At 34.5% G+C, this 26,296-nt stretch overlaps 4 protein-coding genes across 11 annotated transcripts in view; 3 read left to right on the top strand and 1 right to left on the bottom strand.

Moving 5' to 3' along the window:
• The window catches only part of LOC135793148 (uncharacterized), a 33,320-nt gene that overhangs the window by 5,244 nt on the left and 1,780 nt on the right, over nucleotides 1–26,296 (bottom strand). For 5 of the 8 annotated variants that reach the window (XR_010548526.1, XR_010548527.1, XR_010548533.1 and 2 more), the window contains exon 2: nucleotides 11,006–11,204. Coding sequence is in view for 1 of the 8 variants with exons in the window: in XM_065303964.1 (XP_065160036.1) it covers nucleotides 19,250–20,014; nucleotides 20,097–20,114 (783 nt within the window). In the remaining 7 variants the exon portion in view is untranslated. Of the gene's footprint in view, nucleotides 1–11,005; nucleotides 11,205–11,252; nucleotides 11,317–16,895; nucleotides 17,017–19,124; nucleotides 20,015–20,096; nucleotides 20,280–26,296 lie in introns of those variants that run through there. The other 3 variants (XR_010548530.1, XR_010548529.1, XM_065303964.1) reach the window with 3 other exon arrangements.
• On the top strand, nucleotides 695–9,973 carry LOC135794613 (small subunit processome component 20 homolog). Its single transcript, XM_065305947.1, is given in 11 exon segments — nucleotides 695–825; nucleotides 889–1,175; nucleotides 1,239–1,572; nucleotides 1,636–2,664; nucleotides 2,697–6,200; nucleotides 6,258–7,313; nucleotides 7,381–7,551; nucleotides 7,616–7,886; nucleotides 7,889–8,007; nucleotides 8,070–9,303; nucleotides 9,306–9,973. Coding segments are annotated over 11 exon segments (8,154 nt in total). The 5' UTR covers nucleotides 695–780; the 3' UTR covers nucleotides 9,410–9,973.
• Nucleotides 12,166–13,816, top strand: LOC135793150 (uncharacterized). The gene is made up of 3 exons (XM_065303966.1): nucleotides 12,166–12,241; nucleotides 12,335–12,405; nucleotides 13,002–13,816. The coding sequence occupies exons 1-3, from the start codon at nucleotides 12,218–12,220 to the stop codon at nucleotides 13,390–13,392; spliced, it is 486 nt and encodes a 161-aa protein (XP_065160038.1). The 5' UTR covers nucleotides 12,166–12,217; the 3' UTR covers nucleotides 13,393–13,816.
• On the top strand, nucleotides 16,688–17,642 carry LOC135793151 (zinc transporter zipt-7.2-like). Its single transcript, XM_065303967.1, has 3 exons — nucleotides 16,688–16,828; nucleotides 16,918–16,979; nucleotides 17,178–17,642. Exons 1-3 carry the CDS (start codon nucleotides 16,811–16,813, stop codon nucleotides 17,362–17,364), a joined length of 267 nt encoding a protein of 88 aa, XP_065160039.1. The 5' UTR covers nucleotides 16,688–16,810; the 3' UTR covers nucleotides 17,365–17,642.

Raw genomic sequence — 26,296 nt, 5'->3', positions numbered from 1 at the left:
TTATTATCCATGTCAAATTTCTGCTAATATGAAAACCTACAGGGCATGCTCGTGTTATAAATGATTTAAATATTAATTTTCCTTATCAACCAATCAATCACTGCAAATCCAAGCAAATAGTATTGAAATAAAGTGGAAATAGAATATTGGCTACACCAAGTTTTACATTGTTGGAATGCTGCGTTCCGTCGGAACAAACATTTCATGTTAAACAACATCAGCGTTCCGTCGGAACGAAGATTTCATGTTAGAATCACTCTTTACGCTAAAATAACTCGACTCAACAGCTTTTGAACAGATGCTCATATCAAAAGTAATTTTCACAAGAAAAATTTTGTTGCGAGTTAATTTTAATTATTATTGAAAATAATAAGATATCGACCGTTGGCGATCAAATTATTTTAGTATATTTTATATTTCCGTGTTCACACGGTAATATTAAAATAATAAATTCATGTATTTATATAACTTGGAAATAATGTAATTGTTAAATATAGTTGAAAGAAATATACTAGTGATAGGCATTGTCAATAAAAACATGGCAATCTAGTTGGTTATCGTATGTTCAACGCGATAAAAGAACTGTTTATAAACAAAAACTGGTTAAAAGACTACAAGTTCATTGCCAGCAATTTTACTTCAAATATCATACACCTAGCGACATCTAGTGAACACTCTTCAGTACGTAGTCGAATAACCTCACCATTCAAAACAAATACACGTGTGTTCACCACACGATTTCTAAACTCAACTTTTAATGTGAAATTAAGTTTGTTCACGATGAAAAACAAATCGGCACGACACAAAAGTGAAAACACTTTTAAGGTATTCAATTTTTTTGAATTTCACGACCCAAAAATATTAATTACATCACTTATTTGTTTCTAGTTTATTCCCTTTGCGGAGAGAATCAACAACATAGATGTGGACATATTCCACAAAGTTGCACATGAATATGAAACACAACTGGAAGAGGATGAATGCATCTTTCATCAGACTATCAATAAATGGAATGTGCTCAATCTCACAGAGTTCTATGACAATTTCAAGAAAGACATTCATGCTTTCAATGTTGTCACACTACCACAGTTGATTTTCAACAAGGAGAACATCAAAACTGTGCTAGTGAAACATTTACTACTGAAAAATGAACTTGCACTACAGCCTTTACTTGAGTATGACATTTACAACCAAATATTAAAATAACTATTAAACTAATAATTGTCATTTGTTTCTAGTTTGGTGGTTGCTTTAGCAAAAGACTTGAGACAAGACTTCTATCCTTTCTATCATGACTTTTTTGAAGTATTTGTTAGCATACTACACACAAATAATTCAGAAGTATTGGAGTGGACATTCCACTGTCTGGCTTATTTATTTAAATTTCTTTGGAGGCCAATGATTGCTGATATTGGTGCAGTATTTAAACACTTATTGCCTCTTCTTGGAGAAGAATATCATGGCTACATCAACAACTTTGCTGCTGAGAGTTTTGCATTTGTGGCTAGGAAAGTCAAAGATTTCAAGAGTTTTCTTTTTATGATACTTAAAAATGTCAAACAATACAATAATGTAAGTTGAAACTTCTGAATATGGTTTCATGATTATTTACTAACATTATTTTATTATATTTAGGGTATATCGGGTTGTGGCCGCTTAATATACGAAATCCTCAAGGGAATAACCGGGCACTTTCACAGTTCTTCAACAACAGTCCTGCCAATCTTAATAGATTCACTCCAAGAAAAGAATTCTCACCAAGAAGAGTTATATCAAGTGCTAGAAAAAGTGATTGAACATATTACCACAACAATCAACCCTCAACAAGGAGATCTACTTTATACAACATTACTTGCAAGTATAAACAAACAAATTAAAAAAGATCTACAAGACGAGCACGTTGAGAAAACTTTAAAATTGCAATTAACACTATTGGGGCAATCTTTAGAGTATAAATCCGGTAAATTTTTGAACAATTCAACAGCAAGTGTTGTTCAAGAGATCCAAAAACTTGTTACGACTAATTTACCGACAGATGTTACTCTTACTGTCGTACAAATTGCAATTGTATTGCTACAATCACACGCAATAAATTTGACTCAAGCTCAAGCAAGCTCATTAGTACAGAAAATTCTCATTCATAAAGAACAACAGGTTCTTTTGTACTTCGTTGAGAATACATTTGACTATCCGCTATTTAAAACTTCTATACTACCGACTTTTTTGAGATATTTCGGTCAAACAATAACTGCTGAAGGGGATACCATAAAAGTCGATGAGAAATTTTTGACTTTAATATCAAAATTATTACTGCACAAAGCGCCAATGTGCTTTGCCAGCGAATCAAATGCTGATTTAATTGCATGGTTGCCTTATACAATTGATTGTAACAAGAATGAACAGATAACTAAATATCTAATGAAATTTATTACTGTTGAGTGTGATAGTCTTGAAGAAGCAATCAGTAGACTACTGATTATTCCACATTTGAAAGGCATAAACACTAATAAAACAGTACAAGAAGTTATTTACAAAAATATAGAGAAACTTATTGAAGAAATTGTCAAAGTTAAAGAAACAAATTCACTGGACAAATATTTATTACTCTTGATTGTAAATCTTGAAATACACGTTCACATATCTCAAGAGTTAGACGTGACTGAAGCCCGGAACTTATCAAAAGTTTAATGAACTCTTTACTGGATTTATCTACAAATTATCAGCACTTGTGGTCTTTGAAATGCTTAGATTTGTTCTTTACATTTACAAGTTTAAAATGTTCACAACCCAATGAGATTCTAAACGAAGAAACGCTCAAACAACTGCACTCAACTTTAAAATACAACTTCAATTCACCGTATCATAAGTTGAGACTTCACACAACGCATATTTACACTTTGTTTGAATCATCTGTATCACACAAAACACAAGAACACAGTTGGAATGTGTTTTCGTTGTGTTACAAAGTCGAATCGACAAATGCACAGGTGGATACCTACAGAGATCAGTTGCAGTGTTTAGAAAAGTTTAACTTTGACAAACCACAAATGCAACTTGCGAAGGATACAGATTTTCTTGATTTGCCTCTGCGATATTTATGTGGTGTATTATACATGAACTTTAAACTACTTTGGGATCCTGTTGTTGCTATAATTGCTTCACAAGCGAATGGAATGGAAATTGATGCGTTTTGGAAGGTTTACGTTGAAGAATTACAAACCGCTGCTAAAAACGTACGCCAGACACCGGTTGTTGTACAAAATAATGTGTTTACCGATAATAAACTGGATGATTATGAGTTTGTTTATGATTTAATTGATAGAAGTCGTTTGATTGATGATAAAACCGACTTTTTGAACTATCGAATCTTAGTTTGGAAAGCAATGACTTCCTTTGCGCATGTTGCGGAAGCTAGAAATCGAGACGTGGTCAATTTGTTTCTTTCGTTCGTTAACGAGGAATACATGAGGACAAATAGTGATGTTGCATTTGTTTTGAATATCAAACAAGCAACTGAAGAAGATATGGAAGTCACAATGGATGAAGATGTAGAGAAAACTGAAGAAGAACTGGAATTGGAACGTATTAAGAAAGAACTAAAGAAACCAGTGCCAAAATATGGCGGAAAAGCTGTGCTCAAGTTACTGCTACATCATCTTCAGGTATTTGCGAAAGTAAAGAGTCCCAAGTCGATGGTGAGGGAACCCGAATTGTACAAATTATATTTCGAGTTTTTGGCACACAAGAACGCAGAAGTACAGAAAGCAGTCTTAGACTGTTTGATGACATATAAAAATAAAAACGTTACGCCGTACTCTACACATCTCTATAACTTAATCGATGAGAAACAGCTAAAAAACGAACTTGTTCAATTCAAACTGGATAAAAGTTCAGAACATATTCAACCACCGCATCGTGAGGATCTCATTCCGCTGGTGTTGAAGATAGTTTACAGTAAAATGGTGATGAGAACTGGTGGCAAAGCTGGCGGGCAACAGAGACGCAACATGATATTTCGATTCCTCAGTGGATGCATGGAAAGTGAAATGTTGCTCTTCATCAAAATGGCGTTCAAGTTCTACGATAAATATTACAACTCAGAGGAAGATATCCTCACATTAATATCGAGTGTAAGCGATAATATTGACCTGGAAAATTTTATTCCTCCGAAGCGATTGTTGAGCACAGAGAATTTACTGCAAGTTGTATTCGAAAACTTCGGCAATTTAATGAACGATCAAATATTACACTTTGTTTTGAAAATTATTTTATGCATTGGAGCAACCTTGAAAGGCGCTTTTGTGAAACAACCCGAAATCCATGCTGGATATTATAGTATTTTGAGAACTCTGCGAACATCTTCAATAAAATTAATTGAACAGTTTTCGTCCAGGTTTGAATATGCATGGGATGCAGAACAAATCGATGCAGTATTCGAAGTTTTTGTGTGGCCATACATCACTAAACTTGAATTCGAAGGTATACACAGTCCGACGACTTTGTTAAAATTATTGGGATTCTGGGCATCAAATCCAAGATATTATCAATTATTAGTTAAACATCGAAAAGATGATATTCAGAGTTATCCACTTGCACATTTGATAAAATTACTAATGAATCCGAAAGTACATCTATCAGTGAATAACTTTATAATGGAAATGATAGAAAACATGCTCAGATTGACTCTAGACGATGGTGAAATGATGATACCAGTTGAAAATGTCCTTCCGATTGAAGCAAGTATTTTACAACGATTGAAAGTACCCGAAAACAATCTAAACTATGGAAGTTGCATTTTATTACCGCATGTACCACACATTCTTCTTAAAATGAAAGAAAAACTTATAAAGAAGAAGAAAACTATCACCAAACGTGATTTGATTATCCTATCAAGGATTTCTGAATTAGTTTGGGAGGCGGATATAAGTGATTCTACTTTAGACTTAATAATACCGATTGTTTCAAAGAAAACTCGTCTGGGTGCCAAGGAAGAAGAACTCACACAACTCCTAACTACAATTAAGAATCTATTACATAACGTTAAAGATCCCAAGAAGCATTTGAAACATTTATCTCCTCTGTTTGGATATGTGAAAGAAATGTCATGCAGGAAGATACTCTGTGAGATTTTAACTGACATTTCGGTTGATAACTCGGAATATTCACTGATTACCGAATTAATGACTGAATTAAACGCTTGCAATGCAAGGTGGATAGATCAACCCGACTTTGACCGCAGGATATCAGCGTTTAGAAAAATCGAGACACTCTTTAAAGAAAACAAACTCACTTTGGAGTTATCCATTCTTTTAATTTACAATTCTTTCTATACGTTATCAGTAGAAAAAGATTTGTCTCTGCGGGAATGTGCAGTTGATTGTTTGAAAACAATCACACCGGCGTTGGTATTAAATCATTATCAAAATCAACAACATAAAGACTATATTCTTGACCAGACTTTACTTCCGATGATCAAAAGTGGATGTAAAACCGCTATTCGTAACGATTGTATTACCTTACTGGGGCATTTAGCTAGAGAATGTGCTGATACACATGTTGTACTCAAAGATTTAAACAAGTTGACGAATAAAGCAGATCCTGAAGTAGACTTCTTTGAGAACTTGGTGCATCTCCAACTACATAGGCAGGGACGTGCTTTGTTGAAGGTGAAAGAAGTGTTTAGCAAAGAAGAATTTGCTCCTAATATCAGAACACTAACACAGTATTTATTACCGTTGGCCACACATTATTTGTGTAATGATCAGTTCACTAGTAAACATACATTGATAGATAGCGCTTGTGATGTGATTGCAACTTGCGCGAAATTAATGCCATGGCATCATTTTGAAGCATTATTGAAGCTATATCTAAGTAAATTGATGCACGACGTACCAAATCAAAAACAACTGGTGAAAATTGTTGTGTGTATTTTGGATGCTTATCACTTCGATTTGAGAAAAGGTCTTGATGATGATATCGAAGATTTGAAAGAACCAGTTGAAGAAATTCAAGTTAAACCTGTGAATACTGAAGAAGATGATGATGACGATGATGAAAATGATGAAGATAAAGACGAGATTGAAGAAAAAGAAGATGATTTAGAAGAGGATGAAGATGAAACACCCGAAAAAGTCAAACCCTATGACAAAATCACCGTTTTATGCAAATCAGCAGCAAAACGCGTCATAAAAATCATCAAGGTAAGTTTCACCAACAAAATTATTTACAGAAATTAATTTTGAACATTGTAATTACAGTGTGCCCTGTTACCACAACTCAATCGTGCCCTAGCGATGAAAACCACACACGAGAACACCCATAAACTCAACCACAAACGCGCCACGCGTGAAGAGCGCGAAGATGAGGACCTCGTCCGCATTCCCATCACGCTCGCTGTGGTGAAACTTCTCCAGCGTTTACCGAAATACCTTCTGGACCGCAACTTGCCAGGCGTGATCATGAAGATATGCACGTTCCTACGGACGAAACTAGAAAGCGTGCGACGCACAGCACGCGAAACCCTACAGAAAATCTGCCTGACACTAGGACCAGATTATTTAGGAATTATCCTTGGCGAAATGGCTGGTTTACAATACAAAGGCTTTCAAATGCATGTTCTGGTATTTACTGTACATGCAATTTTAAACACATTGAAAACACATTACGAACCCGGACATATTGATGCTGTCCTATTGACTGTGATAGATTTCTGCATGCAGGATTTGTTTGGAGCGTTAGCAGATGAACGAGAGGTTGGAAAGATTACCAGCAAGACTGTGGAGGCGTCGTCTCCGAAAAGTTACGACACACTTCAGATTCTAGCGCAGTTTATTACGGAAAAATGTATCATGGATATGTTACTGCCGATTAAAAAGATTTTAGGCACGTCTCATTCGTTTAAGGTTGTAAACAAAGCTGAAGAGTGCTTGAAACAAATTGCGCTTGGATTAGTGGATAATCAATTCTTAGATGTGGAAATAATACTGAAGTTTGCGTATGGTACAGCATCGCAGAGTATTCCGGATTTATTATTTCAAGAGAAACCAGAATTGACAGCGAAAGAATCGGAAAAATTGGCGAGGCAGAAGCCTGATTGTTATATTATACCAAAAGCACCTGTTGGCAAGTCGGGGGTGAGAGTATGCAAAGTTAAAAACTCCCAAACAGCAAACGCACATTTATTGGTGGAGTTCGGGTTGAAATTGTGCAATATATTGCTCAAGCGAGATAAACTCAAAGATGGTGATTATTCAGGATATATGGATCCGTTTGTTAGTATTTTAAAGAATTGTATCAACACACCACATGTCAAGGTAAATACAAAGAAATTTACTAAAACTAAGAGTTAATAAGTTAATTTTAATTCTTTTCGTGTTAAAGTTGAACACAATTTCACTCCAATGTATGGAATGGATGTTAAAATACGAGCTACCATCTTTAAAATCAGACATCAAGGACATCACCAAGTCTTTGTTTGCCATTTTACACAAATATGCTTCTGCAGGACTCAAGAAGGGCGACAACTTTGATTTAGTTATGGCTTCTTTCAAGGTAAATTTTAATTTTTACATTTTCATATTTGATTTTAATGTTTTTAATGTTTTGTTGATTATAGACAATGGCTGTGTTAGTAAGGGATGTAAAATACCATGTGATACAAACAGAGCAATTAAAAGTTCTGCTGTTATACGTCGAGCAAGATTTGTACAATCACGAACGTCAAGCAACAGCTTTCGGCCTTCTGAAAGCGATTATAGCGCGCAAGTTAATTGTGCCTGAGCTACCGGAAATCATCATGAAAGTAGCCGAGCTGAGTATAACTTCAGATCTGCCGCATGTTCGCCAACAATGCCGCATTGTTTATCATCATTATATTATGGATTATCCTTTGGGAAGAAATTAGAAAGATACGTGAGCTTCTATTTGGGGCAGATGAGTTACGAATTGCAAACTGGACGCGAATCAGCGCTGGATATGGTGCTGATTTTAATTAATTCATTTCCAATTGTAAGTTATTATAGAAAATTATATTTTTGTATTGTTTATTAATGTATGATATTTACTTCCAGAAAATTCTAAAGAACTTCAGCGGAACTTTCTTCGTATCAATTGGTACACGTTTGGTCAACGATGACGTGCCGGAATGCCGCAAAATGGCCGCCAAGTGCATAACAACACTATTACAACGCCTAGAAAAACCCGATCGCGATCCACTTTTCGACATGTTGATTCTATGGTTTAAAGACAGAAAAGTCCAACACAAAATGCTCGCTGCCCAAATGTGCGGTTTACTTATCAACGTAGAAAAAGTAAACTTTGAATCACGCATACCGAAACTCATACCAGAAGTACTCAAACAATTCGCTAGGAATAACGAAGACGAACCTGGCAAGTTTGTACGCGCACAAATCGAAGAAGAAGAGGGATACATCAAGGAGCGAAATAAAGACCATCATCTTTATCAAGTGCTGCAGATGCTACAAAAACTATGCGCGCAAGTACCAAACGTTTTAAAACAAACCAACGACGTAGAGAATTTAGCAGTACGCGCCCAAGGATTACTTTCACATGACCACGACTGGGTACGACTTGGAGCCGCGCAATTCCTAGGATACGTGCTTGCTGCAATTGACATTCCTAAACTATCGAAATTATTACTAAACAACAAAGAAGATGAGGGTTACCTATATACGAATCCAAACGATTCGATAAAATCCCTCACTTTGGATTTGAGCGCGCAGTTGGTTCCTGGCTGCACAAAAACAGATTTAGCCGAACAGGTAATCAAGAATCTAATCGTCATCGCGCGGGTGCTACAGAACGTGCCCATAAATAAGAAGCAAACACAAGAGGACGACCAAGAGCTGGAGAATGAAGACGACGCTGATGTTACCAAGCGCGTCAATTTATTGTGGCTGGTCAAACGAGTCCGACGCATTATTAACATGGAAGTTGTTGAGAATACGACTTCGACTGCACTCAGGACGGAATTATTCAAATTTATCGCCGCGCTGTTGACAGTCATCGATATTAATATCCTACGCCCGATTATACATCATCTATTAGCGCCTTTAGTGCGTGAAATAGTCACTAAAGAAAAAAGCACTGAAGAATTAATACAATTAAGTCAAGAAGTATCAGCGATAGTCAAAAGTAAAATTGGTAAAGATGAATATACAAGGCTATTGGCAACTATCGAAGGTCAGTTGACAATAAGACGCGCGGAAAGAAAGCGAAATCGCACGCAACTAGCAGTCACAGACCCCGAGTTATACGCAAAGAAGAAGATCAAACACAACGAAAAGAAAAGGAGTTGAAGAAGAAAAAGATCAGTCGTAGTAAAGGGTTATTTGTGGGTACCAAGGGTGGCAAGAAGAAGAAAAGTGTCGAAATCGACGCGGATGATTAGCAAAGTGTGCTGCACCTTGTATAAAGTAAATTTAAGTTGTTAACCTTCTCGGCGCGTGCGGCGTGTGCCAAGAAAAGTGTTCGCGTTTCGCGACGCGTTTAGTCGACCGTCGACACCAGACTCAGACGCAGACTTGCATTCAAATTACGCATAAGACTTCTAGTTTTACAGAAACGAGTTAGTTTACGATGAAAATCGCGTTTTTCATGGCGTTGTGGATGGTGTTTGTGGCCGTGTGCGCTTACGATCCGAACGATAAGGGCGTCGGCGACGTGCTGCCGCCGGAGGGTACCTTCGAGGCGTTCTATCCGCGCGGCGAGGGCACCGGCTCGTCGCGGGCGGCGCACTCACACGGCAGCTTCTACAAGCATCGCAATCCGGCGCTGGTGGATGCCAAGAACGCCGCCGCGTACGGCTTTCGCTTCGACGGCGGGCGGCGATTCAATTACGATTGATGCTCGAGTGTCTTAGTCAATCAATAAACGCCGAAGAAGGAAAAACTAGCTTTTAAGTTATATTGTGAGTTTTGTAGCAAATAAACATAAATAATTGTTTGTAAATTTATATTTTCTTCTGAGTTTTCTTAGAAATAATCTTGTTAAATTATTCTGAGAAGGAAACAACTTGTGTTATTGATTACCACACACTGATCTGGATTTAAATACAAAGTGTAAGTTTCAAGAATTGGTCACGATGGCCGAAATTCCTCACTTCTTTAGCTGCCACGTTCTAGTTATTCCTATTTACATTCGAAAACAAAACAAAACCAACCAATGAATCTATGAAACTAGTTCGGGCACGAAACGCACGCATAGAGTGTGTTTTATTTTATTTTACTTCGTCCTCTTCACGCAACTCTGCGTATTCGTTTATTTTTTAATTCCTTTCAGAGTGGATGCGTTTTATTGCCCGCTGTCGCCGCCAAGCCACCACGTATATATTTTAATGTTCATTCAGATAACTAGCTGCGAGAAAAAAGTAGTTCGACGTACACGAAGCACCAGCGTCGCAGACGTGAGAAGGGCCAAAGATGCGCGCCTCCGAAGGTACAAATGCGGAACCGCGCCGATGGAATGGAATGATAATAGGATTGGGAAGTAATTTTCATGCGGCGCGCTGCGTCTAACGGACAAGTGGAACACTCGAAAAAATCAAGTAAAAAAAAACTTGGACTAGGAAAGGGTCAGTATACCCTCAAGGCATTTAAAGGGCCGAAATCTTGGAATAACTTCAATTTTAACATAAAACACTTTTTAAAATGGCTGACAATCATGCAAAACTAACCTATATTCCTATCCTACTCAACCTACTCAAAAATATAATTATTTTGTACTAAAAACGTTCTCATTGTCTAATTTCTTGAATAATTTTCAATATCGGCTTTGACTGTACATGATTATAAAGCTTGCGCCCGAATTAAGGGTACTTTAGCATAATTACGCTCGATTTCTGTCTAAGAGCGTTCGATTTCACGTGAAGTACGTTATGCTGCGCGTTATTACACGCCGATCGAAAACCTCAAGCTCAAGAGTTGGAAATTACTCAGCGCATCGCCTGGCGCACTCCTAGTAATTATGTAAATCATGTGCATCGTACCTTGCATTTTATCTCGTCCGCTGACCTGCTAGCACGCTGACCGATTGAAATATTCCACGGTTCGTCTAACGTCTCGAAAAACTCTTCAAAGCGCCGATGCCAATGTTATCACCGTTATCGATCTCCATCTTGATCATTTCACGCATTATTGTAGTAACCAGACCGAATTTGAATTTGAATTCGGTTGAATTACAAGTGCCTGTAACATAAAGTTGATAAATAGATTAAAAACAATGTTACTCACAACCTTAACAATGAAATTTTGTATTTTTATAACAATTTGTTGTAATTTTTGCTTGTTTTCACTTGTGAATGACAAAAACAGTGTTTGCAGTTTGACGTTAGTTTTCTGAAGGTGTATAATGGGTTGCCTGCATCTGTATGTTCAATATCTGTATAACTGTACAAAATATGTCGAGTAATTTTAATTTTCGATTGCCCTGCGTGTTTGGTGATGATACAAGCTTATGTAAACATTTAAATTCATCAGCGGTGATTCAGCATAATCACGCACGGCATGCAAAAGTGAAGATTGTTTCAGGTTTGACTTGTTGACAACTCAACACACAATAAACCAAGTGTAACAAGATTTCCTATCGCAACAAAATAAATCACGCGTAAGACATGTTACTTAATGAAACATCGTCACCACATCATCAGCGCGATGAAATTTGACAGAGTCGATAACATGCGGATGATTAATTAACGTCGAGTTTTTACTTTTTAATTACAAGCGCAGGTTCTAATTGCGCCCGGCTTTTGTTCGGCGATTCATTCATCTCGTTTTCGATTACCGGAACGCTTGGGATTCATTTGTCTAGGAATAAAGTGGATTACCGCGCACCACTGACTCACTGGTCACTGGACGCAGTTCGTTAGTAAGGCAGTGGATGGGACAAGACAAGAAAAAGTTTGGAAATAAAAAAGTACAGTTACAGTTAACTCCGCTTGATTATTACCGCGTAGAAAACTGGTAACTGGTATGATGGGGATGCGAGGGATCTTCGAAAAGGGCCAATGGCCAGCGTCGGGCGCAGAGTGGTGGAACGCGCGAGGAAAAAAAACCATATAAAAACGGTTTTCGATGCGTTGGCATCGGCATTCGATGTTTTAAGTTTTAGTCTTCGTAGACAACATTCAAATTTGAATTTAATAGAGAAAAGTGTAAAGGGTTAATTTTTTAAAAGTGTGAATTTATAGAAATATACCACAATGTCGATTAAAATTGAATTATGCGTAAGTATTTTTACTTAAAGTAAATAATTTGCGATGAAAAATTAAAATTAAATTAAAAATTTTATTTATACTTTGTGCATAACTAAATTTCAGGCAATAGTTTTGGTGGTAGCATGCGCGACATCTACATCAGCGTTCTTTCTAAGTTGGGGATCGCCACAACCGTAAGTATTTTACTATTTTAAACAAATAACTGTTTCTTTATTTTTAATAACTTAACAGTTATTACTTTTTGCAACCGAAAAGTAAAAGGCAAATGGCAATTATGATAAACTAGCTTTTGCATGTAAGTTCTTCACTGTAGTTTTCAGTAAAAATTTAATTAAGTTTATGCTTTCTTATTTATTTTAAAGAAAATTAGAAATGCTAATAATGCAGTTTAGCGCCATCTCAGATTCAATTATTTATCTAAAATTATGATTGAATCTCTATACCAATTTTCATCATTCATTTAACACTATTTAAATTATATTTTTTGATAATTTAATATTGATTCCGGTATTTAGAGCGGAGACGAATCCAACAAGTCATAAAACAAAAACATCTGTCCAACCGTTCTAAAGTTATAAATGTTGTAACTAACCAAAATTTTCGATATTAATATCTTCTAAATATATTGAAATAAGTAATAAATAACTTAAAAATAGTAAGATAACCCAATTAAACAGTTAAACACGCATGCGCTTCAACTAGTTGTATAATGGGTTGCCTATTCTCAATAAAATAAAACCGAAAATAATATAAAACATTTACTTTTCAGGGTTAAATCGCAACATCCGCCTCCACAACAACAACAAACACAACTACCTCAGCCCTACCCACCAACCCTTGCATATTACCAGCGCGTGGTGCAACACCAACCGCAGTATGTTGACAACAACGGAGTACCAATGCAACCACTACAACCGATTCCCTCCATACCAATTCAAGTCCCCCTACAAGCACAATTCTCCCCTGCGCCAGGAATACACAACGTGCAACTTGTGCCCTGTTTATGTCCAGTATCGCAAGATATGGAACCCATTGAAAATGCTGCGTTTCCTTCCTCACAACAGCAGCAGGCGCAACAGCCACAACAACAAATGCAACAACTCCAACAGCAGCAATTGCAACAGATCCAGCAACAAATTCAACAAAAGCAGAATCCGTAGAAACTCTGGTGACATTGTATTTTAAACAAGAAAAAAAAACAATTATTTAATTGTAGAAATTATAGGAAGTTGTGCACTCTATTATACCTCCATAGACACATATACACTAATTGAAAGACTGATGATTATTAATTGTAATGTAAAGACTTGACGAAAGACTGCTAATTATACGTTTTAATAATTTATAACAAAAGAAAAGAGCGTCGAACGAGTATTAGCGACTCATAATTATAGTTGTTTTATTTAATTATTGCAAACTGTAAATATTTAATAACTTATTTATTATTGTAGTGCAGGAAGAAACGGAACAATGTTGCAATTTAGTTTATATCATTTAATAGTAAATAATTAATGTCACGATGGAATAATAGACTGTATCACCCAATTAAAAGTTATCCTTAAATAAAATAATACTATAAATTAATCACGTATTTTTAATTCAGACAAATAATTTCAAATTTTGTACTCGTATGTTTCTCAAAGTTGCGTTAGTTTCAGTATTAATAACTAAGAATAGGCTGGGCAGATTTTATTTATTTATGATTTGTTGAACTAGTCTCAAATCCGAATCAAACAAGAAACTAAAAATTAGTTACATTTTTACCAAAAACTACGGGGATGTAAATGCGAGCAAAAGGTAGTATGAAATGTAGTCATCAAATATAATCTCAACGATGTTGAAATGTTATATGTTGTACCGCAAGTCAAAGAATAGAGGAATTCAATATATAATCTTTAACTTTTTGAATATAGATGGCGTAATTGATCAAATTCCTAATATTTTCATTGAAGCTTTTATATAACTTAAAACATTGATCAAAATTTATAAAAAAGTGAGTTTATATAACATTTACGCAAATTATATATGAATTTATGTATAGTTTATATTTATAAACAAATAAAAACTATGCATGTCTAATTTATACTCGTGCAAGTGTAAACTTTCATTATTATTCATTATGACTCACTTTGTTATATTCTGAACACATGCTAACAATTTTTTCATTCCTTCATGATTTATATTACAACAATCGATTTAATAATAAATTGCGTGTTAATTTAATGTAAGGAAGATGCAATTTACCATCCGGTAATAATAACTTCCGAATAATTATAAAAACTAGAGTTAAACACTCTTAAACTCCGCAAATATATCAACGATAAATACAAATTTAATCTTGGTCTTTTGTTTTATAGGTTAACTTTAAAAAACATCTAGGCCAATACGCATTTAAGACGCATTTAAGACTTTGTTTGTATTTTTTTAGGTTATAAAATAATTGTGGTTTGACACTGAAATTTACCTTAAAACAACCAAAACAAATGCATCTTTTTCTGTTCCGAACGCATTCCTCAACCGTCAACAATTATTTTACAGTAGATAGACAAATGTAGAAATAATTGAAACGGAAAGCAAAGAAAGCATTGAGATTCAAAACGAATTAAAGAACCATTTATATAAACGTCGAGTAACAACAGTGAGTACGAGAATTCAACTCGAAGACGAATTGAATGTGGAAGTGTTGAAGAAGTGAAGCCGAAAATTGATGTCTAAATATTTGTCTCTGCGGTTTCGACTTTTGTACGAAAGTTCACAATCTGTTACTTTCAATTCACTCCCATTTACAACTTCATTTACGAGTATAATCAACATTAATACATAAGTACCCTCTTAAAACTAGATTAATGAAGTCTTACCTGTCAAAAATCTTAAGCAATGATTGATGCAAGAGTGATTTATTGATTTTTACAATAAAAAACCTCTAATTCTATGCGGATATTAAACCCAACTGCACGACATAATATAAGTGTATTAATGTAACCTCAAAATTTAACTTTTGTGAATGATATCAAATGCTCCTACTTTACCGACATCATGTAAATGTCGAATTGTGGCAAATAAAATAAATGAAACTATTCTAATGAATATTAACTCAAATTTTACGCTCTCTTGCCGCAGAATTACGTAAGTAACAAACAGAAAAACACGAAAACAATTGCCACGAACGATTAATAACTATTTAATTTAGTTGTTCTTTAGTTTTCAAATGTTTTAACGACTGCATTACTAATTATTCTGCTTCACAAAACAAAAGTAACAAACATTTCTTTTTACCTACTTCGCCAAACAATCAACACTTATTAATTAACAACACACACCAAAGTGTAAATTAAAAAATGCAAAACTAATAATTAATGTACATAAAAACAACTAAAGTATTGGTTTCTAGAATATAAAATTACTTTCATTTACGTATATGATGCAGATGAAGACGTAATGTGGAAATGCGCAATAGCGCAATCACCAAACCGGAAAAGAAACTCATAATTCATATCACTGTGTGTGTGTGTGCATTTGTGCTGCACTTTAAATTATCGGAAACAATTTGTTTCAATTTACTTCAGTCAACCACAGCACCGGCTGAATTGGAATATCAATTTGTCCATTCACAACGACAACTTCTTGGAAATGCAGTTTACTTTAAAGTTGGATTTGATTCAAATACGCAGTATATACATATACATATAAATCTGTCATTAATATTATGCATTGAATGTAAACTAGAAATAAATATAATTCACCACATCCGCTTTTATCTCGCAGGTTTTGTTGCTTGTTTTGTGCGCCGCCGTGAAGAAATTGTAATGGAATTGTAATGCAGGTTGCAAGCAGTGAAATCAAATCAACATTTGCAAACAGCTGTAATTATCATTACTGCCGATATTATTAATGATTTAACTTTTAGGTTTTGCTCAATATTACGCATTACACAATGTGATTTCATTTCGAAATTTTTCGTATTGAAGCGAATTGAATAAGTTGTTGCAATTTTGTGCATCGTAAGCTCACAGTAGGTGATTCTTTGAATAGAATTCAATAAGTTATGAAAGATTAACCTGAATATTTGCATAATTTTAGAAAATCAGGCCACGTTGTCAAATTTTACTACTGGGATTAAACAGATATGCAACCCAAATCACACTAGGTATAACCCTAAAATCTTCCACGCAAAATAACCCTAAAAGGTTTTCTAAAAATATAAATCTCAACATTTAAGAATTACGTTTGAAGTCTATCAATATAACTAGTTTGAAGTCTTGTTAGCGAGAAACAATCGCACAAAAGCCATCGCAATATCTCGCACGTGTTGTAATAGCTCAAAGAAAATTTCACTCGATTTCAATTTCTTTCTGCCGCATACGGAGTAAGAGCAGCGATGTGCGGTGGTAGTAGCAGCGCATGCACATGCTGGTTGTTAAAACGCTCGAAACAAACGAAAGTGGTGTGGCGACCAATTCGGCGCTTTTCTGCAAATCGCTATATAAACGAAATGCGCGACCGTGGTAGACACACAACAAGCTCAGCTTGCCAAAGAGACTTTTGTCTACCTGCCACCGTTTCTACAAATCACGCATAATGCAGTCGAAAACTTTGGTAAATACAAACAATTAAAACAAAACAACTCAAAACAACACATAAATATAACCAAAAATATTTATACGTGTGATTCTGTCTGATTTCAGTTGATTGTTGCCCTGGTTATCCTCAGTGTTGTGGTATTTAATGCGGAAGCAGGAGGAAAGAAGTAAGTTTCACTCAAAACACACACTTATTAGTTTATGCAGCATCACTACTAACAGCAGAATAACTGTCGTTACAACGGTTATGAAAATTATGCGACGTTGCCAAATTTAGTTGTGATTACAAGTATAGGCAACCCAAATAACATGTTACACTTGCATATTACTTATATATTTGATTAATTTAATATTGTATGTTTTAGACATCATAAAGTAATCATCCACGTTCCACACCACATCAAGACGATAAAACACACGCACACAATCTACAAAATCATCCACCACAAAGATCACAAGAAGGAGGATCACGGACACGGCCACCATGATCACCACGATCATCACGAGCATCATGAGCACCATCATCATGATCACCACGGTCATCATCACTGATTTTAATTCAGTTTGCGATTAAATCAAACAAAAAAACCGCTTGCACCCTCCTAAAACATCGAGTGGCCTTATGGTTGGACGATGCAACTGCATTTCGCATCACTTGTAGAAGACGCCAGCTTTAACCTATAACTTAAACCTCTCAAAAAGAGAAAATGCGATCATTTTTTGATTTGAGAGTTAATTATTACCTAACATATAAGAAAAATCTTGTTACTTCGTTGTATGAACATGTAAATATATTTTTATAATAAATTTATTACATTTATAGCTCCGAATGTATGAATATAAAATATAACCTTAAAAAACTGTGTTTAGTGAAAACTTTCACCGGTTAAGTACTTTTAACCACATCAATTGCTAGTTACAGTAGGATTAAAGTGTGTAATTTTGCTCAATCACAACAAAAAAACCATTTTAATTTCATTTTTGGATGTTTTATGCATAAATCAATGGCCAAGAACTTGAATTGAAAGTTTGCGTTCAGGTTCAATGTATTCCGCAGGTGTTTGCGCCTTGTATTGATAATAATCAATTAAATCGTAATTGTTCGGATTAATCGCTGTGACTAACAACCGAGAAATGCACAAAAGGTGTTTATGTTTGCTTGCATATCCTCAAAATGGCTGACTATAACCTAAGTTTAAGTTTAAATTTAACTACCAGTACTATATGATTATTGCATGCAATAATCACACAAAACAAGCGAATTTAATTACGCATAATTTGTTTGCTGTTCGCACTTTCAAATGCGCGCGCACCGGCGCACAAAGAAATTAAAATAAATGCGAGAATAAACGCGGACTAATTGGACGCTTAATTTTATTGATCACGACTGGTGTGTGAGTGTCTCATAAATTAAATTTTCTACGAAATTATTCAAAGCGCTGTAATTTTCATGCGAATGGGCAAAGAAAGTTACTTTTGTGTACAAATTGTAGATATTAAGTTTGCTTCGCGCGTCATTGTCAAAGAATAACATCAATTAATTAAAGAAATTGTTTATTGTAAACTAAATGATTATAATAAGAGTTAAGCTCATGCTCAGTGACAAATATTATGTTTTGTGTTTGGCACAATTAACGTTGGTAATATTTGAGGTTAAATTTGTTATTTTATTGTTGCAAAAAGCAACGATTCTGCTAAATACTTAAGTAATAATACTATTTATTTATGTTTTATTAAAATAAATGCTAAAATTGATTTAAGTTGTGTTTAATGGTCTCAAATAGTAAAAAATTAATTTAATTCTTTGTTTTACGATAGGCAACCAAATATGCACGTGTTCTATGTCTAACTACAAACGTGTTCAGAATATTTTCAATTAAATGTTTCGTTTTATTCGCTTAGATTCACGCTCGGTTGGTTTATGATACCGTGCAAAACTAGTTACTTTTTTGCACATCTCTTAGTTCAACAACACCGCTCCTGTCAGGTCAACACACTTTTATCCAAGAAATAATTTACTTTTACTTTCATCCAACTTTTTTCACTTCCGAATTTATCGGTTTTTCCTATTTTTTTCTTATTTTACAAACTACCATCAACACATTGTGAGTATTAGTTTAGTTTTTTCTTTATTTAATATTCTATCGTATAAAATAACATCATAAAACAACAACATTAAAAAACGAATTCAACAAGTTATAAATATAAACATTTCTATCAACTACTCAACAAATTTCGATCCGCAGCGAATCGAAACATACACAGCTTTTCAAGCAACTGGAAAAATCTAAAACAAAAACATTAGAACTCAACGAGTTGATGAATGATACTGGAATGATGTTCGAGAATGTTCGAGATACTCTCATCTGCAGCAGGTATTAAAAGCGAGGACTAGCAAGTTCTTTGATTCGATAAAAAAATCAGAAGTGGCGATGCATTAATACCCTCCCGAATGATCGCCATGTTCAGAATGGTCTGAACTCTCGTAACTGCCGTGGGTGTCGCCACCAAATCCGGCATAACCGTCGGATGCGTAACTGGACAACCCTTGACTGGCAGCACCATGCTCACCATACGATGAATGACCACCATCATCATGGCTGCCACCTTCACTTGCATCACCACCGCCATAACCACCGCTATAACCACCAGAATACGCCTCGTGACTGGCATGTCCATCATCATGTCCGCCATAACTTCCTGATGAATAACTGCTGTGTTCAGAATGACTGCTCAATTCGCTTGCATGATGACCACCGCTGAATGCATGACCAAAATCATGCCCACCGAAGTTATGCCCGCCATCATCATGAGATTCCTTTGCGATGGCTTCGTGTCCATGACCAGATTCATGCCCGCCTTCAGCGTGACCACCGCCGAAACCACCGCCGAAACTGTGTCCGAAATCATGACTTTCATGCCCGCCGGATTCATGCCCGGATTCGTGACCACCACCGCCACCTTCGTGACCTCCGCTGGCGTGCAACACCTTGCCGTGGTCGATTCCGCCGCTGTAGCCGATCACTTTGTAGTACTCATGATCGTCGCCGCCTTTCTTGCCGCCGACGTGCTTGTAGACAGTATGCGTGTGATGGATCTTGTGGATCTTCACCGGGACGTGGATTATCACCTTTTTATGGTGTTTACCGCCTCCACCGGCAACCGCCATTTGCACGACGTACAGCAGACACACTGCGGCTAGCTATGGTAATTAAAAAACAACATAACCTCACTTTAAAACCATTTTTTGATGATTTTATGATTAAAACTAAAAAAAAACTTACAGCTACTCGAACGAACATCCTGGCTTAGTTAGTAATCCACACGGGAGGAAGGAAGCTGACTTGTGTCCGGCACGAGTGTCGAACTGTGAATGATGTCGGGATAACCACAGACGCGTTATTTATAGGCGGTTGGCGTGCGCCGAAATGAAAGGGAAACTATCGCCAGCGAACCACGCACATTCGCTATAATAGAATATTATTGTAGAAGAGGTGCATTCGTGTTCAGCGTAAATGTATCGCGGTGTGGATGTTTGTGTTTGTGATTATCGAAAATTCCGCATGAAAGTCGACGAGGAGCCCTCAAGGCACACATGTCATACGGAAGAAAAAATGGTACACACCTGATATAGTTAGGCGTAGTAAATTAAATGCAATTGTTTGGAAATGCTTTCTTTTCTTTCATCTCGTTGCCTTTTCAATTGAAGTCAATTGTTTTATTATGAAGTTTTTTCTGTTCTGCAGGGATTTTTCGGTTTAATGGATTATTCTTAGGAATTTGTCATGTTGTTGTGCACAACAATAGTGGGAAATTTATTGTATATTTTTCGTTTATAAAAAAATATTTTTAACCTTACAATTCATTGACAACCTAACCTTTTTGCTTTTTTACTAAAAAACTAAACATTTTTCTTGAAATTTCGTGAAATTGCGAATCATTACTCTTTTTATTATACCTCCTAGGCAATAAGGTAAAGATTTTTACATTTATTAATCATTTTATCAAATTGATTGTGAACAATGCATTTTTTTCTACTTTCTTTGTTGATATTTCCAAATTTAATTTTTTTTTACTGAATTCCGCCATTTAACCTAACTTTTCCGATTTTCTTACTAAATAAATAGAAAATAATCATAAAATTTCGTTCGATTCAGAATTTTTATCTTAATTGCTTATTTTATCAACTGGATTGTTCATAATTCAATGTTTGTTTTCTTGTTTTTCGTAATTTTATTTTTTTGTGAATTTTGTCGTCTAATCCAACTTTTCCTCTTTTTTACAAAAATTTTCATAAAATTACATGAAATTTGGCTTGATTACACTTTTTTCTACATCTCCTAAGCAATAAACTAAACATTTTTATCTCCACTGCTTATTTTATCCACTGAATTGTCTACAATTCAATTTTTTCCCTTCCTTTGTTGTTTTTTCGATTATTATCATTACATCCATCCACCATAAAACCAAATCATTTATATTTGTGTCTTTGATTTGTATTATTTATTGCTACGTGCCGTTCGTTAAATCTACCTTCACCGATTTCTTGCAATGTGCAATCTCATTCTCGCACACAGCACACAGCCTCTCAAGACACTTGCTCGTAATAAGCAATGCGCAAAAAAACAAATATGATCGAGTGTCAGTATAAGAACGACGACCGCCAGCAGAGTTTGGAGAGTGCTGGCGAGCGCCGACATTCACGAACGTGAACATGAACTTCGAGCATTTCGAGTGAAAAAGCCAATATAATAATTATGCATTTCGTTATAATTTTACAAATACACAAGTGGAATAAACATTATCTTCAGGTTAATTTTATATAAACCAATAGTATAGTTGCGGTAGAATAAAAATATTTTGATATTTTTTGTTCTTTTATGAATTCTGAAAGAATTATTGGAGATAAATTTATTGTGTAAAGAAAAATATATTATAAATTAAATTCTAAAACTCGTCTAGTAAAAATTGTTTTGTTTAGATTGTTGTAAAACCAGTTATCAACATTTAAATTTTTTGATTTTCAACATATTTTTATAATTGATTTTAATTTGCTTTTAATTAACATTGAAATAATGTTATCAATAAAATATTTACATACACATATTGAGGATTTCGTAATAAATAAATCTCTAAAACAATAACTAATAAAAGTCGTTTGGTTTAAAAGATATTCATTAATAACTAAAACTGTTTTTCTCGCAAGTCAACCACGTCTATAGTATGTTATTAATAAATTATTCAAAAACTATGTATTCTGTATATTCTGTATATATATTCTGTATATATATTCTGTATCTAATTACGTTTAAACTTTGTTATTCATGCTATAGGTTCAAAAGTTATAAACAATTGAAATACAATTTTCGAAAAACTTCTAAATTACTAAAAACTTAAAAATTTCAAGCTTAATAATTGTATATAGGCAAAGATAATGTTATCAATTTATACTTTGGTACTATTGCTATCTTATAAGAGTGTCGCAACTATATATTCACCAAAATATAAGGTAATAATATGATTTTTGGAAGAAAACAACTTTCGCTTGCCAATATACAATATGCTTACTCTATATTCAATCACTTCTATTATTATTCGTGATTATTAAACTAATTTCGGACATTGCGTCGCGTACCCGTACCGAAATTGTTCAAAATGAAATAGCGCGCGCTTAACACACCGTAACGATCAATTAATACAATTACGGCGCGATCCGCACCGGCGAAATCAAAACGCGCTCGAACGTTAAATGCACTTCGTACCTATTATAACTATTATAAATTATAAATTATAATGGAGCGCGATTTGATAATAGAAGGTGAAAAAGTTTCTAATCGCAAACGTGAAATACGAAATGCGAAATAGTGAGAAGTGAGAAGTGAGAACTTGTGGATGGGAACGGGAGCTGAGCGTGGTGTTTTTTTTATTAATGGTATAAATATCGGAAGAAGGAAAAGAATGCGCGCATTCGCGATGTAACTTCCTTCCGCGCGTCAATCATGAAAGTTATAAATCAACAGTATACTCGTATTGTTGCGTGGAGACGTAAAAAATTTAAAGAGATTAAGCTATACAACAATTATAATGTAATTAACGATTAAGTATAGGTATCATATAAATAGAAGTATCAAGAATGTTGAGTTTTGTAGTTGTACGAGTACTTTTGTTGCGAGGGAACATGGATGATTACCAGAATGAATTAAAGTTTTGTCAATCGCATTGTTACTCATATATTAACATGAAACTAAATCAAACTTTAGCCTCTCTTCAAAAATTTGGAAAAAAACTAAAACAAACAGTTTTTTAGTTGGAAGAAGTTTTAAGTTTTGTTTTCAGAGCGCTTAAATTCTATAAACTATAATAAATATAGTAACAAATAATAAACTTTAAACAAAAAGAAGAAATTAGTAAGAAATTACCAAGAATATACATAAAATTTCATGATTCACATTCTTTGTCTGTTTCCTCGTATCTCTTAACATACCTATCTCTTGAATTTATATACAACTTTATTTACAATTTTATTTGTAAGGTGTTTTTAATTAAATATAAATAGGTGTCTCTAACTTTGACTATAAAGGCAGTAGTAAACTATCATAAAAACACTTAGAATTCACAAATCACATGCCTATAAAACTCCAAATTAATTTTAATGAGCTGTAAAAGATGGCAACGATGCAATTTTTTAACGCTTATCCTATTTTATAGCGCATTTAACGTCACCAATAAACAGTTTAGCAGACTAATAAAGTCAAACGAAAGTTGCATCTCACTTCCATCGTCTTATTAATATCAACTAGGCATACTTTACTAATACTTCAACTAGTGCTCTTACTTTAGTTTTAAGTCAGTTTTTTATCTTGCAAATGTGAAAATATCACATAATTTGCATAGAAAATTAATTTAACTAAGCATTTTTAGCGATCGGGCGCTTTAATGCAAAAAATTATATTATACAAGATTATTTTTTTACAGTGGTTCTAATGCCCACACGGTAGAATATTTCATCTCTAAACCAGATTAATTTATGCTAATTTATTTATAATTTATAATTTATTCTACAGTTGTCAATACAGTGTAGCTAAATATGTGATAGATAATTAATTAATTACACTAAAAATCGTGCTTAAAATAAAACTCGAAATTTGATTTGAAATTTAATTAGAATTAAAGTTGCATTTTGATTTAGAATGCAAAGAAAGTGTCCAGGAATATTACGATGATTCAGTTGCTTCCTATAAGTAGAAGCTATAAATATTTATTGAATAAAACTTAAATAAAGAAATGCAAATCAACTGGATGATTGAACTCGATTGTATTGATTTGATGTCTATTGCAACCCTAAAAAATTTGGCACTTGTGTAAAAACTACAAACTACAATGTAGTTTTTTACAATTTGGATAAAAATATGTTGATTGTTTTAAAGATATTTTCAAAGGTAAATTTACAGGACAGATTTAAAAAATAATAACCGTGCTCATTGCTTTGTTCATATCAAAAAATACTCTTTTATGCCTATATCAATGCTACTTCAGAAATAATGTTTAATAAGTTGCATACTTCCAACAGCAACAAACAAAAAATTTAAAAAAGAAACAAGAAATAGAGTTATAGTAACATGCGCAACTATCATAAAATTAAAATTATATCTTTCTGACTGAATACACCTGCTAATGCTTTCGCAGACGTAACTCAACGCAACACAAGCAAACGTAAATTACATCAAATTGATCCGCGGCTCCGATTCCGGATTTCCTGGCCAATTTCCCCTTATTTTTTTACTTTTAACCGCTCTCGGCGTGATATCTTCTTTTATTTCGCGTTTGATCATCATGTTATTACTTATTACTTCCCATCTTTCTGCTCAAAAGATCAAAAGATCAACACTGATTCATGTGGTCATTCACATTCGCAATCGCATTCAACTATGATTTCATTGATGATTACAAAAGCTACAAGCGAAACATTTGATGAAAGTAAAACGCGTAGAAAAAATCAGAAAGGTTAGTTTTTCTATGGATAGATACATAAATGACAGAAAGGTAATAAAATCAACGCTAATGCGCAGCGGCCAGCAGGGAAGTACGAGTACGAGTAAAGATGTGCAAAGAAGCGCGACGAACTTTTCTAACAAAGTCGTAAAAATTATGTTAGGAAATGAAAAAAACAACAGAAACGTAATAATTATTTAAAAAAATTAAATTGTCTTATAAACTGAGTTAAATATTGACCAAAAACTAAATTTTTGCTCCGCCCATTAAATATTAAAATCTGCTCATATATAGATGGCGCTACTAAATAAATCCTACATTTTTATTTATCAAAGACAGATATTTAGCGATTTTACTACTTTTTATTAAACGCAGCGACATGTCTGTAACTGTCTTTTAATAATAAAAATCAACAAACTCAAATCCGTCCCTGTTGGCTCATCATTTGAAGATCTAAATTTGCGCATTAGTCTACCACCATGACCATGTAACAAAATGTTTTTCTAACCTCTTCATTTTCACTTTGTTCTCATTAGACGACTGTTGCACTTCATGCTTTCTTCGATAATCTGTGTGTGCACTCGTAGCACGCTGTTGTTGTTCATGCTGCATTTACGCGCGCTGGCTCTCTTCGTCACAGACCACACGTGCACTCCGGTGCACCACAATTGTAAAGCGTGCGCATCATTGCAAAGCAAAGCATTGCAATGCAATTGTAAGCGTGTAGTTGTTATTCTATTCATTTGAAGATGTTATGAGTGCCGGCGCGCTTCGTCCGGCACGCACACGATGAGCGCGCATCGCACGCAACAGATCTATCCACAAACAACACATCTTGTTTAATCGTAAACGTTTAGGATTCAAGTGACATCTTGAGAGTAAATTAAGATTAAATAGCGTTGAAGACTTAACCTCAAATAATCAATCGTAGGCGTCGATACAGGCTTCTGTTATATTTGTAAATAAATGGATGTAAATTGAAGCACATTGTGAATAAATAAGTGAGAATTAATTCAATTAATATTAATAATTAACCAGCAATAAAAAAGTGACTATTGGGTGTGAAGCAATAAAGATGCGAGCATTTATTTATCATGATTACTTTTTATTGGTGAGTAAACCCCGGTTTTATATGTTTTATTTATTAAAATTAGAAAAATGCAAAAACAGCAAAAATCTTTTATGCAAACGAGATATAAGCGCAATTTATACAAATAAAACTGATAAATAATTTTATTTCAATTTTTAGACTATTTTTATAGTTTCCAATGTAATTCTTGTACATTGTGAACCTGGACCTGGCACAATCTATTATCGGTGAGTCTAACCTCAATTATAACCTACCACTACTCGATTTATTACCTAGAAATAAATTCTGAGTTATGCAGATAAAACTCGCGGCTAATGAATCACTGGCCCGCATGTATACATTAACATAAATCAATACCAATGCAAAAAGTAAACTATTTTATTCCTTTCTTGTATACCAAGT

The sequence above is a fragment of the Atheta coriaria genome, unplaced genomic scaffold, assembly GCF_025399875.1.
Source record: "Atheta coriaria isolate IRGN ID8LTWV9N9 unplaced genomic scaffold, Caltech_Dcor_3.1 hic_scaffold_6_pilon, whole genome shotgun sequence".
Classification (NCBI taxonomy): Eukaryota; Metazoa; Arthropoda; class Insecta; order Coleoptera; family Staphylinidae; genus Dalotia; species Dalotia coriaria.
This window is presented reverse-complemented; position numbering and strand designations above follow the sequence as displayed.

What these genes read in the sequence shown, in the direction of transcription:
- LOC135793150 (XM_065303966.1), top strand. Translation starts at nt 12,218, where the DNA reads ATGTCGATTAAAATTGAATTATGC. An exon ending in CGATTAAAATTGAATTATGC is followed by an intron (nt 12,242 to 12,334) that starts GTAAGTATTTTT and finishes ACTAAATTTCAG; the next exon opens with GCAATAGTTTTGGTGGTAGC. An exon ending in AGTTGGGGATCGCCACAACC is followed by an intron (nt 12,406 to 13,001) that starts GTAAGTATTTTA and finishes TTTACTTTTCAG; the next exon opens with GGTTAAATCGCAACATCCGC.
- LOC135793151 (XM_065303967.1), top strand. An exon ending in GCGGAAGCAGGAGGAAAGAA is followed by an intron (nt 16,980 to 17,177) that starts GTAAGTTTCACT and finishes TGTATGTTTTAG; the next exon opens with ACATCATAAAGTAATCATCC.